The 15,699-nt window shown below is 43.4% G+C and overlaps 1 protein-coding gene across 3 annotated transcripts in view; it reads left to right on the plus strand.

Moving 5' to 3' along the window:
• The window catches only part of LOC135898223 (uncharacterized), a 311,361-nt gene that overhangs the window by 55,845 nt on the left and 239,817 nt on the right, over positions 1–15,699 (plus strand). For all 3 annotated transcript variants that reach the window (XM_070539516.1, XM_070539515.1, XM_070539517.1), the window contains one exon: positions 8,786–8,981. In XM_070539516.1, coding sequence (XP_070395617.1) covers positions 8,786–8,981 — 196 coding nt within the window. The remainder of the gene's footprint in view (positions 1–8,785; positions 8,982–15,699) is intronic.

Raw genomic sequence — 15,699 nt, forward strand, 5'->3', positions numbered from 1 at the left:
AGTTTTACCCGGAATATCCGATCACAAAATTATCCTCTTAAAATGTAACTTTGCGTTAGCACGATCGCGCGAACCTATGAAAGAATTCTTAGATTTCACTAACGCCGAAGACGAAAGCATTCTCGACTACTTAGAACAAGATTTTGACACTTTTTCTCAAAAACAAAGACAAGGTTTCCTAGGCGTCAATGAGCTGTGGCTGCACTTTAAGAGCGCCGTGCACGAATGCATCAAAAAGTACGTTCCTAAAAAGCGGAAGAAAGTCAACCGAAAAAACCCGTGGATTACTCGTAATATCCTGCACTTAAAGCGTCGATTAAAACGTTTAACATGCTGTCGGTCAAGCCACTCTGTTTTGGCGTCCCTCCGAGCACATCTTAGATCCGAATTAAAATTAAGTAAATACCATTTCTTTAATGTCAGATGCACAACTTTTTAAAAAACAACCCAAGGAAGTTTTGGATGCATATATCGAAGCGGAACAGTCTTGTAGACAAGATAAAACTGAATGATGTCGAAGTTACCGACACTCAGCGCATTGCGGAAGCATTTAACACGTTTTTTTCGTCAGTATTTTTACGGGAACCCACCCAGAAAGATGATACTCATGGCGTTGGTCTCAAGCTTCCAGATCTTGTCATATCTGAGGAAGGCATATTTTCGTCACTGCTAAACTTAGATCCCAAAAAATCTGCAGGTCCTGACGACATACCTAACGCTTTTCTTAATCGGTACGCCGAATGGTCCGCGAAATACCTGTTCATAATATGTAACGTAAGTTTAAACGAAGGGGATCTGCCTAACGACTGGAAAGTCGCCAAAGTAGTCCCAGTCCACAAAAAGGGAGACAAGCTTAATGTAGAAAATTACAGACCTATCTCCCTACTCTGCACCGCTTCTAAAGTTATGGAGCACTTTACTTGTAAGCATTTAGGTTCCTTTTTAGAAAATAATGACTTCTTTAGTAGGAGTCAGCACGGATTCAGGCGTGGCTTTTCTACCACTACGCAGTTACTTCATATGACCAACGAAATACTGGCAATCTTGGATCAAGGTGGGCAGGTAGACATTCTTTTTTTAGATTTCGAGAAAGCCTTCGATCGGGTTTCACACAAAAAATGATGATACAGCTAAACAGCATCTTACGCAACGAACAAATTTTGCGTTGGCTTGATTCGTACTTGACGCATCGAAAACAATTTGTCAGCATAGGTGCGTCGAATTCATCGCTCGCCTCTGTACTTTCGGGCGTTTCACAGGGCTCGGTTTTAGGGCCACTTCTTTTTCTTATCTACCTAAATGACCTGGCTTGCAAATTTTCCGTGCGGTGTCGCTTTTTTGCGGACGATTGTATTGTTTACTCGAGCATTCAATCTGTGGATGACCAATCTAGCTTAACTGACTATCTAATAGCAATACACGACTGGTGCATCCAGTGGCATATGACCCTAAACACCTCGAAATGCGCGCACATGGTTATTACACGTAAAAAAAATCCGCTAATTTGCACTTACACGATAAATAATATGGACATTAAACAGGTAGAGGAATTCACATATCTTGGAATTACAATTGATTCCAAGATGAGCTATACCGCTCACGTTAGGTATGTTTCTGCGGCAGCAATGAAAAAGTTATGGTTATTAAAGCACCGTTTAAAAAACTGCACTAGTGCTACCAAGTTAACTGCATATAAGGCAATTATTAGGCCAACACTCGAGTATTCCGATATAGTCTGGGACCCTCACACAAAGGCTGGTATAGACATTATCGAAAGAGTACAAAAAAAAGCTCTTAGATTTATCTACAATGCTTACAATTGGCGCATTTCAGTCACCTCTTTAAGGTTGCGATCTGGGCTCCAGACACTAGAAACTCGTCGCAAAATGCACCGTCTACAAGCAATGTATAACATAGTTAACAACCACACTAAAATGAGATTTGACAACTACATGCAATTTAACAAATCGCGACTGACCAGAGGTAAGCACAACCAAACAATATTATTGCCGCGCGCTAGAACAAACGCATATCTTTACTCCTTCCTGCCCAAGACAATTCGCGAATGGAACGCTCTTCCGCAAAGCGTGGTCAACTCAGCCACTCCAGATTCCTTCTTATCTGCAGTACAGACGTGCTTGTAATGTCATGCATACACTGTATCTTTGCTTGTTACAAATTCTGATGACTCATTTATTACGCCTTTGCTATTGGCAGTAATGTGACGGCATCATTGTATTTCTTTTGTGTATTTGCATATGTTTACTTTGCCTATTGGACTGTTTTTTACTCTTTTTTTTTATCCCCTTGAGGAAAAAGTTTGAAATCACGTGATGTTGTACCACTCCTGCCTGGGCTTCCAAATGGAAGCCGGCAGTATTCTGAAAATAAATAAATAAATCCATTTACCACTGTTATCTGTCTGTGATTTACGAAGTAGTTAATTAACCAGTTCATTAGGTCAGCGGGAATTTCAAATTGTGTGTGTTTATGCAATCATTTTATACCCGATCGATTGCTTTTTTGAAATCTAAAAACAGTCATCGCTAGTACTTTGATCTAATGCAGTTGTTATGTCAAAAGAAAATTCCATTAACTGTGTGTCACAAGAAAATCCGGCGCGAAAGCCATGCTGTTCTGTGTGAAAAAGTTGCGAATTCAGGTGCCTTATTAGGTTGCTGTGTACGATGTGTTCCATAATTTTCGAAGCGCCGCATAGGAGAGAACTTCGGCGACATTGTTCTAAGTTATCCATTGGTTCTTTCTTATGGACAGGAATCACATGAGCAAACTTCCAATCGTCCGGCATGATTCCTTCAGAGAATGACGTCATATACATTGTATGAAGAAGATTGCTAAGAGAGTTAGCACATTCTTTGAGCGCGCGATTGGGTTGCCGTCAGGACCTGTTGCTTTGTTTGTGTCTAGGCTGCTAAAGATTTGAAAAATACCATGAATGGATAAAGTGCTATCGGGCATTTCCTGAAGAACTGAAGCGCAAGTCGGTAAAGGGATATTCATCACTCAATTAGCAGAAAAGGCGGACCTGAAATAATCATTGAAAGCAGTGGCTTTCAATTCATCATTTGTTATCGTGCCATTGTCAGACATGATGCATTGTATACCAATTTTTCTTTCCTGTTTTTTGGCAAACTTCCATATAATCTTGTCATTGTTTCGAATCTTTGCGTCTAAAGTACTGAAAAAATGACGCTTCGCCTCATTGACTTTTGATTTACAAATTCGCTGGACAGAAAATAATTTTTCAGAAGTAACTGGTATTTTGCTTTTCCTGAGCTTCTGAAAAAGACGGCGAGTTCTTTTAAGGAGTTTACGGATTTCGGGGTTGATCCATTGTTTATCTTTCCGACGTTTGGCAGTTAGAAATTTTGATGGTGTGTGCTCCAAAATTAGTGCAACTATTTTATCTTGCAGTACGCTCCAAGCAATGTTAACATCTTTTTCTGAGGAAACCTGTGAGAAAGCTGGAAGAAAATCAGGTAATTCACAGTTCACTGCCTGACAGCATAACGGTAAACTATCGCAGGAGACGAAAGATCTAATTAAGAAACGCCAAAGTATGAAAGCCTCTAACCCTACAGCTAGAATAGAACTGACAGAACATTTGAAGTAAATGAATGAGCGTAAGATAGCTGACATAAGGATGTCTAATATGGACGGAATCGAGCATGCTGACAGGAACGGAGGAAGCCTAAAATCAGTGAAGAAGCTAGGAATAGGCAAGAATCAGATGTATGGGTTAAGAGACAATGCCGACAATGTCATTACTAATATTATTAAGATAGTTCAAGTGGCTGAGGAGTTCTATAGAGATTTATAGAGTACCAGTGGCACCCACGACGATAAGGGAAGAGATAATAGTCTAGAGGAATTCGAAATCCCACAGGTAACACCTGAAGAAGTAAAGGGAGAAGGCAGCTGGGGAGGATCAGGCAACAGCAGATTTGTTGAAGGATGGTGTGCTGATTGTTCTAGAGAAACTGGCCACCCTGTATACGCAATGCCTCATGACCTCGAGCGTACCGGAATCTTGGAAGAACGCTAACATAATCCTAATCCATAAGAAAGGGGACGCCAAACTCTTGAAAAATTAGAGACCGATCAGCTTACTGTCCGTTGCGTACAAAGTATTTACTAAAGCAATTGCAAATAGAATCAGGAACACCTTAGACTTCCGTCAACCAAAGGACTAGGCAGGATTCAGTAAAGGCTACTCAACAATAGACCATATTCACACTATCAGTGTAGTGATAGAGAAATGTGCGGAATATAACCACCCCTTATATATAGCTTTCATTGATTACGAGAAAGCATTTGATTCTGTCGAAACCTCAGCAGTCATGGAGGCATTACGGAATCAGGGTGTAGACGAGCCATATGTAAAAATACTGAAAAATATCTATAGCGGCTCCACAGCCACCGTAGTCCTCCATAAAGAAAGCAACAAAATCCCAATAAAGAAAGGCGTCAGGCAGGGAGATACGATCTCTCCAATGCTATTCACAGCGTGTTTACAGGAGGTATTCAGAGACCTGGATTGGGAAGAAATGGGGATAAAAGTTAATGGAGAATACCTTAGTAACTTGCGATTCGCTGATAATATTGCCTTGCTTAGTAACTCAGGGAACCAACTGCAATGCATGCTCACTGACCTGGAGAGGCAAAGCAGAAGAGTGGGTCTAAAAATTAATCTGCAGAAAACTAAAGTAATGTTTAACAGTCTCGGAAGAGAACAGCAGCTTACAATAGGCAGCGAGGCACTGGAAGTCGTAAGGAAATACATCTACTTAGGGCAGGTAGTGACTGCGGATCCGGATCATGAGACAGAATTAATCAGAAGAATAAGAATGGGCTGGGGTGCGTTTGGCAGGCATTCTCAGATCATGAACAGCAGGTTGCCATTATCCCTCAAAAGAAAAGTGTATAATAGCTGTGTCTTACCAGTACTCACCTACGGGGCAGAAACCTGGAGGCTTACGAAAAGGGTTCTACTCAAATTGAGGACGACGCAACGAGCTATGGAAAGAAGAATGATAGGTGTAACGTTAAGGGATAAGAAAAGAGCAGATTAGGTGAGGGAACAAACGCGAGGTAATGACTACTTAGTTGAAATCAAGAAAAAGAAATGGGCATGGGCAGGACATGTAATGAGGAGGAAAGATAACCGATGGTCATTAAGGGTTACGGACTGGATTCCGAGGGAAGGGAAGCGTAGCAGGGGACGGCAGAAAGTTAGGTGGGCGGATGAGATTAAGAAATTTGCAGGGACGGCATGGCCACAATTAGTACATGACCCAGGTTGTTGGAGAAATATGGGAGAGGCCTTTGCCCTGCAGTGGGCGTAACCAGGCTGATGATGATGAGTGAGGCACCGGAATTGGAACGGGAATACATCTTGTTAGGGCTGGTATTGACTGCGGATGCGGATCGTGAGGCTGAAATAATCAGAAGAATAAGAATGGGCTGGGGTGCGTTCGGCAGACATTCAGAGATCATGAACAGCAGGTTGCCATGATCATCAAGAGAAGTGTGTGTAAGAGTTGTGTCTTACCAGTACACACCTACGGGGCAGAAACCGGGAGGCTTACGAAAAGGGTTCTACTTGCATTGAGGACGACGGAACGAGCTATGGAGAGAGGAATGATGGGTGTACCGTTAAGGGGGGGGGGGCAGAGGAGAGAGTAGACTGGATGAGGGGACAAAGGCGAGTTAATGGCAGCTTAGTTTAAATCAAGAAAAAGAATTGGGTATGGGCAGGGCATGTAATGAGGAGGGAAGATAACCGATGATCATTAAGGTTTACGGAGTGGATTCGAAGGAAGGGAATCGTAGCAAGGGGCGGAAGCAAGTTAGGTGGGCGGATGAGATTAAGAAGTTTGCAGAGAAAATGTGGCCACAATTAGCACATGACCATGGTGGTTGGAGAAGTATGGGAGAGGCCTTTGCCCTGCAGTGGGCGTAACCAGACTGATGGTGATGATGCTGAGTCTATCTCTTTATAAGTACCAGGGTTGGGCAATATTTGTGAAGCTCCAAAATTATCCTATTACCACCTGAACGTTTCAAGCTCTTCTTCAAAAGAAAATTAATTTATATCAGCTAATTACTCAAAAAAAAAGACGAGCAAGAAATGGTGCTACTTGCGTTTAGATAAACGCTAACACCATCCACGTGATTTCTGTTTTGAAGAACGCATAGGTTTTTTCAAAATCTTAAGTGTCTTCTCGGCAGAGCACTTGTTTTTATGCTCGGTGAATTCTGGTGAAATCTTCGCCCTTCGAAGTGCCTCGCCTCCCCGTCTTGCGGCCATGGACGTGGACCATGCCAGAGGACCGCCTGGCCAGAAGTCATCACGGCCGTCCACTGAAAGGAAGCAAGTTGGGTCCCCCAGCGACGCCGGAGACACCGAGCTGTACTTTGTCGGAAGGCGACTCATCCGACAACGGCTTCATACCCGTCTGGAGTAAGAGAGCGAAGAGAAAGATCCTCAACACAGTGCCGTCCAGTCCTGGGAGTACAACGATTATGAAGTCAAGGCCTGCGCGCTGGCCGCACGTCATCTTTATGCCGGAAGAACCGTCAAGCACCCTACAATTGCTGAACAAGCAAGGTCTATTCATTTTTTTGGAGTGTGCTGCGCCAGATCAAATTAAAGGCATCAGAATAAATCCACGCAAAAATATACCAGCCATAGACGTGTACAACGCGTGTGCGCTTGGCAAACTTCAAGAAATCACGGAGCTAGGCGGAATCAAAATGCGCCCCTTTATCCTGATCGACGATACATCCATAGCCTATGTAATTTACGACATTGACATTGCCATTCCCTAGGAGGACCAACCTAGCCTCATCAAGCATGTAAACGAGGGTACGATCATTATGCAAGTAAGTGCTCCGCCTTGGGAATATGCGTTGCGTAAAAGTAATTTTTCAAGGGGGATTGTATACCATCCGACGTTAAAGTCGTACATTTCCGACATCCGGTTTGACTATTCATTCAGAAGCCGCTTCAATTTCTTTGGACACTCGAACAGGATCAGCGACCTGTGAAGGAAGCCTTTTCCTTCAAGGCGCATATTTTGTTCTCGAAAGTCAGGAATACTCCTTTCAGAAGCTGGCGTTATGCCTTCACAAGCACTTTGTACCCAGCTTGTTAAGTGGAAGATTGGGAAGGTTGGTGCGAAGCGTACTTGGGAATCTGAAACAAAGCAAATGATAGGAGACTCGACGAAGAACACAGCGCTGTGCCTCTGTCATTTTTCCTCAAGTAACCCGTTCTTTTCGGTGTTTTAAGGCCCAAACTTACTTGAAGAAGACTGTTATGATATAGAGATCGAGAGACAAAGTTCTCACCCTGGCAGGATGGGCAGAATTGCAAGTGGCTGTCAAAAAAAGCCATGCTGCGTGTGAATGCGACGTAGAAATGAACATTGGTTATGAGATGTCGGCATTCAGAGCAGTGAATTTATAAGAAATGTATCGTTTCGCCAAACATAGCGTAATCCGGAATGATTGCACAAATAGGTGCAAATAGACTGACACGACACATATAAAACATGCTGGAAGTTGAAGAGAAAGAAAAATGACTGGTGACAGCAGAATTATGTTTAGGGGCTATATGCCCAAAGAGATAGTGCAGGCCGCACGCACAAGTACAGAGTTCTCACCCCAGAAGCATTAGCAAGTCATCCGCGTACGCCTAACAAGCCGACGAAACATCACCAAGAGACGCTTCTACCTGTGATAATGATGTAGGAAATACTACCCTGTGTCCTGCTTGAATAACGTCACGCCGAGGTGGACACAGTGAAACACTTCGTGACGACAGTGTGAAAGAAGATCAAAAATTCTCTCTGGTCACAGAGATACTTCGAGCTCTTTGTGAAATTAACTGCCCTTCCTAAAAGAATATTCAGCTACAACTTCGCCGATTCCAACCTTTATTCTTGATTTGCATGAACTATTTCAGTTCTTGTGAGTTATCACATTCATTGAGTCATCACCGCACGTAATGGCTCTCGTGCAAGACGTGATAGCATTTTGACAAACGCCATGAAAACTCTTCAATTCGGTAAAAGGTACATGGAGCGCCCAATAGTGTGAAATCTCAAATACAGTGCGTCGAAACTGCGTCGAAATTTATGGTTACTGTCGTTTATGTGAAAAACATACCCCGGCTCTTTCATTAGATTCTACAACTGAAAACCATGCTTGTCTCTGTCGATGTAGTTTATGAGTTCCATTCCTTTGTGGTGGAACGTTTGACATAGTAATTCCCCAAATCGTAATTAACTGTTCCAGATTAATGTTCATAGCCCTCGCTGTAGTGTCATAATAATAAAACTATCACTTTAGTTCTTTTGTCAATATGCTTGAGAGCTCTCAACCGTGCCATTCAACACGGCACGATTATTGCGCCATTGGCACAACAAGGTGCCTTGTTTATCATGCGAGAAGAAAAAAAATACGGTATTTAGGGCATCAAAGCAAGTCGCAAGTTGCTGGTAATTTACAGTGAAAAACTGCGCTATGTAATAAAGCAAGCAAAACGCACTGATATTATATATTCAGTCACGCAATGATGGCGCTATAGTGACATACCGCTAGATTTTTTATGAGTAATATTTCATCCAACGCATCCGTTGTAATGCACATGTTTAGGTGTAGTCGACCATCACTTTTTTCTGTTACTTGTACTCCAGTCATGCATAGACCGTGTTTATAAATGCATAAACATTGACACCTTATGTGCCCTCCTCTGCAGGTTCGCTCCTCAGCTGGGAGATAAGCCTCGAGCCTACCAGGTTGGATCAGGTCACAATAATGACGGTTACGGACTTTTTTCTATTACAAGCATTGGCGGTATAAATTGGATAGGCTACAAGGATGTGAATCACCGCGGTTTCAACAAGGGGTACTACTACACATTTTTCTACTTCAAGAATGATAACACGCTACACGTGAGTCTACTTCCGTCAGTAATTATTGAATACTTGTCACCTGAATATGTAAATTATATCCTAAAGTAAAGTAGAGCAGCCGGAACTGCTGGTTTTCTTCAATAAGGGCGCTCATCAAGAATACCTTGGTGCGTCATCTATCTTCTGTGTGGACATGCTCTTTGCGAAAAATACCCTATAATAACGGTAACATTCGAACTACTGGAAAACGGTTATCACTATATGTCCAAAGACTACAATAATCTTTCATGGATGATTTAGGGTCTAATTTGTTGTTCAGTGGCTTTCAAAAGAAGCAGTCAATTGACACTCTATGTTACAGCACTGTCTGTGGTCTTAGGAAAACAATAGAAAGTACAATTGTTCTTTGCAATAGCAAAGATTTACGCGGAGGCCTTGTTTTAATTGCATGGTTTAGATTCTTTGAAAGGCATTTTCATGGCATTGCTGTAGCGCACACAATGTGCGCGGGAACCCACTCAGTTCTTTTGCGTTACGTGCAAGAACTTTGAAACGACGAAAGAGCATTAAAATGTAGATGGCTGCACACTGCGTGAAAACGGTGTTTTGCAATGCAAGACCTATTTGATTTTCAACGTGCCGCAATCCTAGAAATATTTATTAGCCAGTGTGAATAATTTGAATATTTATCTAATTAAACATAACAGAAATTGGCCGTGATCCATCCAACCAATCTTATGGTTCATAGGTAAGAATTGTTACGTTGCAGAAATCACATACAGAGATGTATTTAAGATATATACAAGAGGGACAACAATGCATAAGTAAGATGGCTGTCGAGACCGATTCCACCTCTACAAGTAAAGTTGTCTTCTTCTGACTGCTGCCACTCTTGGTTGCGCCGTAACAGAACCCCCGCCTGTAAAGGCGCCGTCTATGCGCTAACTGTAAGGGAGGTGGCCTCGCGGCAGAGTAAGGCTTCAGCCGGGAAATGTGTACAATGTCCGTGGAGATACGCGAGTCCAGTGGAGAGATCTCGTAGTTCACATCGCCAAGCTGACAAAATATCGTGCAGGGCCCGATGTAGTGCGGCAGTAGCTTTCCATACAAGCCAACGCGGCTACACGTTTTCCTTAGGGAGACAACGGATCCAGGAGTAATCGAACGTCCCGATGTCTGCTGCCGTACCTGATTTTCTGCGCGGCCTGAGACTCAGTGAGCCGGGAGCCGGCAATATGGCGTGCCGTGTGAGCCCGGGTGAAGACGTCTTAAGCATATTCTATGGGACTGTTCATCGAGAAACAAAGCAGTGTGTCATATGGCTGAGAGGATTGGCGGCCGAAGAGAAGATAGAAGGGTGAAAAGGCAGCGGTCTCACGACGAGACGAATTAAAGGCAAATGTCAGGAACGGTAATGAAGGGTAACGGTTAACGGTGTGGGGAACGGCCAAGTTTTTTTCAAGCAGTATGTCAGCGGAAGGATATAGTATATAGACGCCATCAACAACAGATAGGAACGACAGTATAGTGGAAAACCTAGTGGCTTGAGGCGATAGGTGGATGTATTCGGGAGAGAATAACCTTGGTTGTGTGACCGGTGCACTATAGCAGCCGTGAGGCAGTACAAGCTGAATGAGACTAGACGCGCAATCAAGGAGGGCTGACTGAAACAATAAAAAGTTAAGGCCAAGTATAACATTGTAAAGACATTGTGCCAAAACAGGCAAGCAAAGCAGTCATTAGGCGCCCCGCACTGCCAAAGTGAGCGATACGCATACCAAGCAGGGTAGGTGTACCTCCGTCAGCGACCCGGAGGGTGCGTGATGCAGAGCGTGCGTGCGGGAACTTTACTCATGCGTCGGCGCAATTAGGCACTCACCACGGATACGTGAATGCTAGAGTCAATGAGTAATGGGACGCAATAGATTAAAACGTGTACCAAGTTTTGCTTGGTCGGCAAAGTGATCAGAGGGTTTTGAGTTGGAGTCGTCAATGCAGCGTCACCTACGGGAGCTGCATCGCTTAGTTTTCCGGTGACAGGCCTCGGGTCTGCATAGCGGACGGTGGGCGACGACTAGGCGGCAATTGGGACAATGGTCGACGAGCTGGTGGTGAACGGGTCCGGTGACGTCAGAATGATACAGATGGACTTATTCTAAGGAGCAACAGCTTCAATCTTTGGCTTCTGTGATGCCATTAAAGGTTGGTAATGACGTTCGATCCATTCGAGGCGATAATAACTGGGGATTGGTGGTCGCAGAGGGGAGAGAGGATGGTTCTTACAATGGCGAGCAACGTGACCGATACTCCGGCAGGTAAAACAGACTGGCCGATCATCTGTGGTTCGCCACTTGGCCGGGTTTCGGTCGCGTACAGGATACCACGGACCAGTAAATGGTCCTGGAGTATGGGACAGCTGTGAAGTGGCAATGGCACATACAGAACGAACTCAAAGGTTAGCGAGTTCTTCTCGGACTATTGCCTGCACGAATGCTGCTGTAGGCATGTTCGGCTAACTGGGACGCGAAGGCCTGCAAGAACGTTAGCTTCAATTTCTCGCAGCAATATCCGCATCATGTCATCCGATGACGATGATCATCTCAATCCCAGCCTGTCGTCAGACGTCCGAGCGGCATTGAAATGTGGCGGCTCTTGGACTGCTAAAGAGTTGACACTCTTTTATGATGTCCTGTACGGTTTCACAATTTTTGCACATGAGCAAGCATCACCAGCCTACCAATCCCCTATAAACAGTCCTTCTTTATAGGCCAGAATAATTGAAGGATGTCTGAAAACGTTCTCTTTATGCACCCTACTATATATAGTTTATATACCCTAGTAGCATCCTGTCAACAATTGGCCTCCGTACTTCAAATGAAGCATGTTCATAGATGGTCTGTAAACGTAGTAGTAACAGTCAACCAACCCAACTCTTTAGGCGCTGTAGGAACATTGTGTCAATTTTTTACTTACATGTGCTTATGCACCTGCTACTGACTTTTACTAGCCCCCTAGTAACATTTGTCCTACATACAAACCTACACTCTAAGAAAAGTTTACACCATTTGAGTCGTAGCTTGCCACAAAACAATAAACGTCATCTGTCTTGTCCGAATTTCCTTTCTTTAATGCTGCGAGCCGGGTATTTCACAGTAACGACCGGCATGCGCGTTATCAGCATGACATAGCATTGCCGACAGGAAAGTTGCGGGCGTGGCGTTTTCAAGAAAGGAAACGCAAGCAAGTCAGATGAGGATTATTGTTCTGTGGCAGATATACACCACAAAGAGTGCAAACTTTTTTTAGAGTGTAGTACCTTAGCATAAGCATGTGTCAGTATGTGTGAACACGTTGGAAAAAGGCAGCATGCAACCTAGAAGGTGCATGTACATGGAAAACAGATGACGGTCCGCATTAAATGAAGTTTATTCGCAGAAAAATATTTACAGGAAATTATGAGCAAGGTAATAGGGAAAATAATCAAAGTAATGCATAAAATAACTTAGTTGATTACGGCGTGACAGCTGTCGCATAATCTCTAGTAAGAGTCGATGATAATGGATTTTTACATTGAGAGCTGATGTCTCTGAGAATGCTTGCATAGTGAACCCTGCACAGAAAAAAGGCGGTCAGTGTTAACATCATGTTCAGATTAGCACATCACATATAGAGAACAGCTTTTTAGCAAGGTTCACACGCAAGTTCACCTGAATGATAAAACTATAGCCGTCATCCCTGTATACTTGCAGAGGAAATAGCAAGGATGGGGCACATTTTGCAATGCATATCCTCTGCTGCGTTGTGTTTACTGCGTGTTATTAAAATTAGGAAAGTGTCCAAAGTCGTTTCCGCAAAAGAGGAAACAGCCTCCAAACTATTGTTATGGACCCCGAAGTTGCGGACTGAATAATTTCAGTTTCCCAAAATTTTTTCCTAGCCAATGTTCTGCACAAATAATTTACTCACTCAAAAAGTCAATTAAATGGCTCATTTATGGTGAAATTAGTATCGCGCACAATAGACAAGGATGCAGAGAAGGTGAGCACACGAGCGCTTACTCACAATTGTTTATTTTTGGAGAGACACAGAATATAAAAGCGCCAGTTAGCGGCACCGAGCATGTGCAAAACGAGTCATCAATTTTCATATAAACAGGTTAAAAATCTTGAAGCAGTGCAATACGAATAATCAAGTTTCATATAAACAGATTACAAAGCTTGAAGCAGTATTTAAGAATACAAATTCTTTGTCAGTGATAGCAACCAATGGCTGACTGATGCATTATTTAGCACGCCTTATTATACGGAGCGCTTCTAAAATTTCACATGTTCGTTTATTTTTATTCGAAAACAAAATATGAGTATCAGAAAATACCAGTTCACAATGACATAGGTGACAATGGTTACAGGTGCGACTGATTTTCTTTAACATTCGCGCTTGTCTAACCAGCGCAACTTATGTCATTGTGAACCGTGAAACTATAGGCTCAATATTTCACTACCTCTCATTCCGTACAGCCAGAGTAGGAACAAGCAAAGAAAATTCATGATCAGACAACATTTACCGTACAATAAGTCATCGCGACCGCTGTGGAGACGTATTCTTTGTATGCTACGGTTTATAGCAACTTCATGCGAACCGCATGACACCGCATTGTTCCAAAATGTAAAACTCGTGCTTAAAATATTTGACGTCATTACAGTTCGTGCTATAATAACCTGCCAAAATGCGGCATCATAGGAAACTTAAATCAAAATAATATCAAAATAATGTTTATGAGAAATAATGAAAGAGAACATACCTTTTATTATAAGTTGGCGACAGACAAAATTTCGGCACAATGCCGCCTTGAGAAACAACTGTTTGCTACTTGTGCAGTGCGCAGTTTCAAACATGGACAATGCCAATATTAAATCACTTCACACGACACTGCATCGAAGCTGACAGAGAAGTTGCGGAAACGTTCACGTCACATAACGAAGAAAGCTCCGTGGGCTTCGCAAGCATGTTGTTGGGTGGCTTGCATCGATGAATCATCTACAACAAAGCATAAGCATAAACAGCAGCAAAATAGGCAGATTGTTGCTCAATACACGACCAAACACCTACATCGCTCTGACTGTACCACGTCCGAGTAGCAAAGGAAGTGATGGTGATGGTCTCCTTCCTTGCCCCGAGTCGGACCACTGTCAAATTTGTGCGAATGTGCGAGAGAGGCATGTGAGATTCTTTCCATCCATCCGCTTCACCTTGACCACAGCTGGACTAAAGCTCCTCTTTACACCGAACCAAGCACCCCCACTTCCCCCCTAGACATTCGTCACCTCTCGGTTGCAGTTGTGGCGGGCCTTTGTGTGCGCATCCCCTTCTGAGAACTGCACTCAGAAGGAGGAGTGCAGTTCTTAGAATGGGATGGCCGAGGTTGAAAGAAAAAAAAAAAACCTGACAAGACAGCCGGTTTAACTTTGTTGTGCATTTAGGGGCTGTGTAATTTCATCGTTCGAAACACTTATTGTTCTGAAATCTCGACTTGTTTCTCCAAATGTAATACAAATAGAAAAATAGATTCATATAGGACAAATTTTCTGGTTATCCTATGTTGCGCTCGAAAACATCCTTTAGCCCTTGGTACTTTCAGAAGCAAACATTTGCTGCATGGCGCCCAGCGCGAAATGATGCTGAAGTCTTATGTACTAGTATTTTATTGTTAAGTAGACGTCTAAAGCGTGGCGGCTATCACACCACCGGTTTTCAGACGTCCGAAGCATGGAAAAAAGATGGCCTTTGATACCATGGCTCTTGGTATCCCGAATGACATAATTACGAATGTCGTAAGGGCGACACAACACCTTGCCGGAGCTCGGAGTTTTATCATCGTGATATAAATAGAATGCACTGAACATTAGGAGTGCGCAGTTATCCTTTTCGATCTGTTTTCGATCTGTTTTCTCACATAGCAAGCAACCATCGCCTAAAAACAGCTCAGTTGACACAGTTAATTTGCCTTCGCTTTGATGCAACGTGTTATTAGTTTCTTTTAATGTGCAGAAGAGGTCTGTAGAAGGCAGGGATGAAAACATGCGAATAGAGAGGGGAACAACGCTGCATTTTTATGTAAATTGACAATAATTTCATTCTTTTTTAACAGGAAGGTGTTACTTGCGAAGATCTGAACTTTTCTTTATATGCGATCTGTGCGCTTTCTCAGGTCAACACTCGCTCTCACTTAGCAGCAGCTGTATTTTGCAGCCTTTTGGTTATTCGAGTGGCAACGTTACAGCGCCGTGTTACTCTGAGATTCGGCTCTTTTTCTTCTTTTTACAAATATCGTAACGTGACTGTACTGACATGTTCCAGCTTAGGGCGTATTATTTATACCGCGCAGTGCAGTAGCCAGATTGTCTTGTTGCAAAGATAATTGGTGGCCTTGGAATAGCAGTGCGTGGTAAGGGCCGGTTTCACCTCTAGCCGCACGGCACACCACCCGCCTGCCCGCTTGCATGTAGTCGGGTGAAAACTTGCAGATTTCGCAGACTCGTACACATATTTCGGTTGACACTGCATGTACAGTTTTCCGGATGACCGCACGCGTGCGCCAAGCGGGCGGTGTCACGGCGCAAGTGTAAATCGACCTCTAATTAATCAGCCCCAAGGCCGGGACAAAGCTGTGTAACTGGTACGCGGCCTGCACAGTACTCCGCTAACACACCGGTCAGGTGGTGTAGTGCAAGCAAATTGTCTCGAAGTGTGCTGACGT

This window comes from Dermacentor albipictus, chromosome 5, assembly GCF_038994185.2.
Source record: "Dermacentor albipictus isolate Rhodes 1998 colony chromosome 5, USDA_Dalb.pri_finalv2, whole genome shotgun sequence".
Classification (NCBI taxonomy): Eukaryota; Metazoa; Arthropoda; class Arachnida; order Ixodida; family Ixodidae; genus Dermacentor; species Dermacentor albipictus.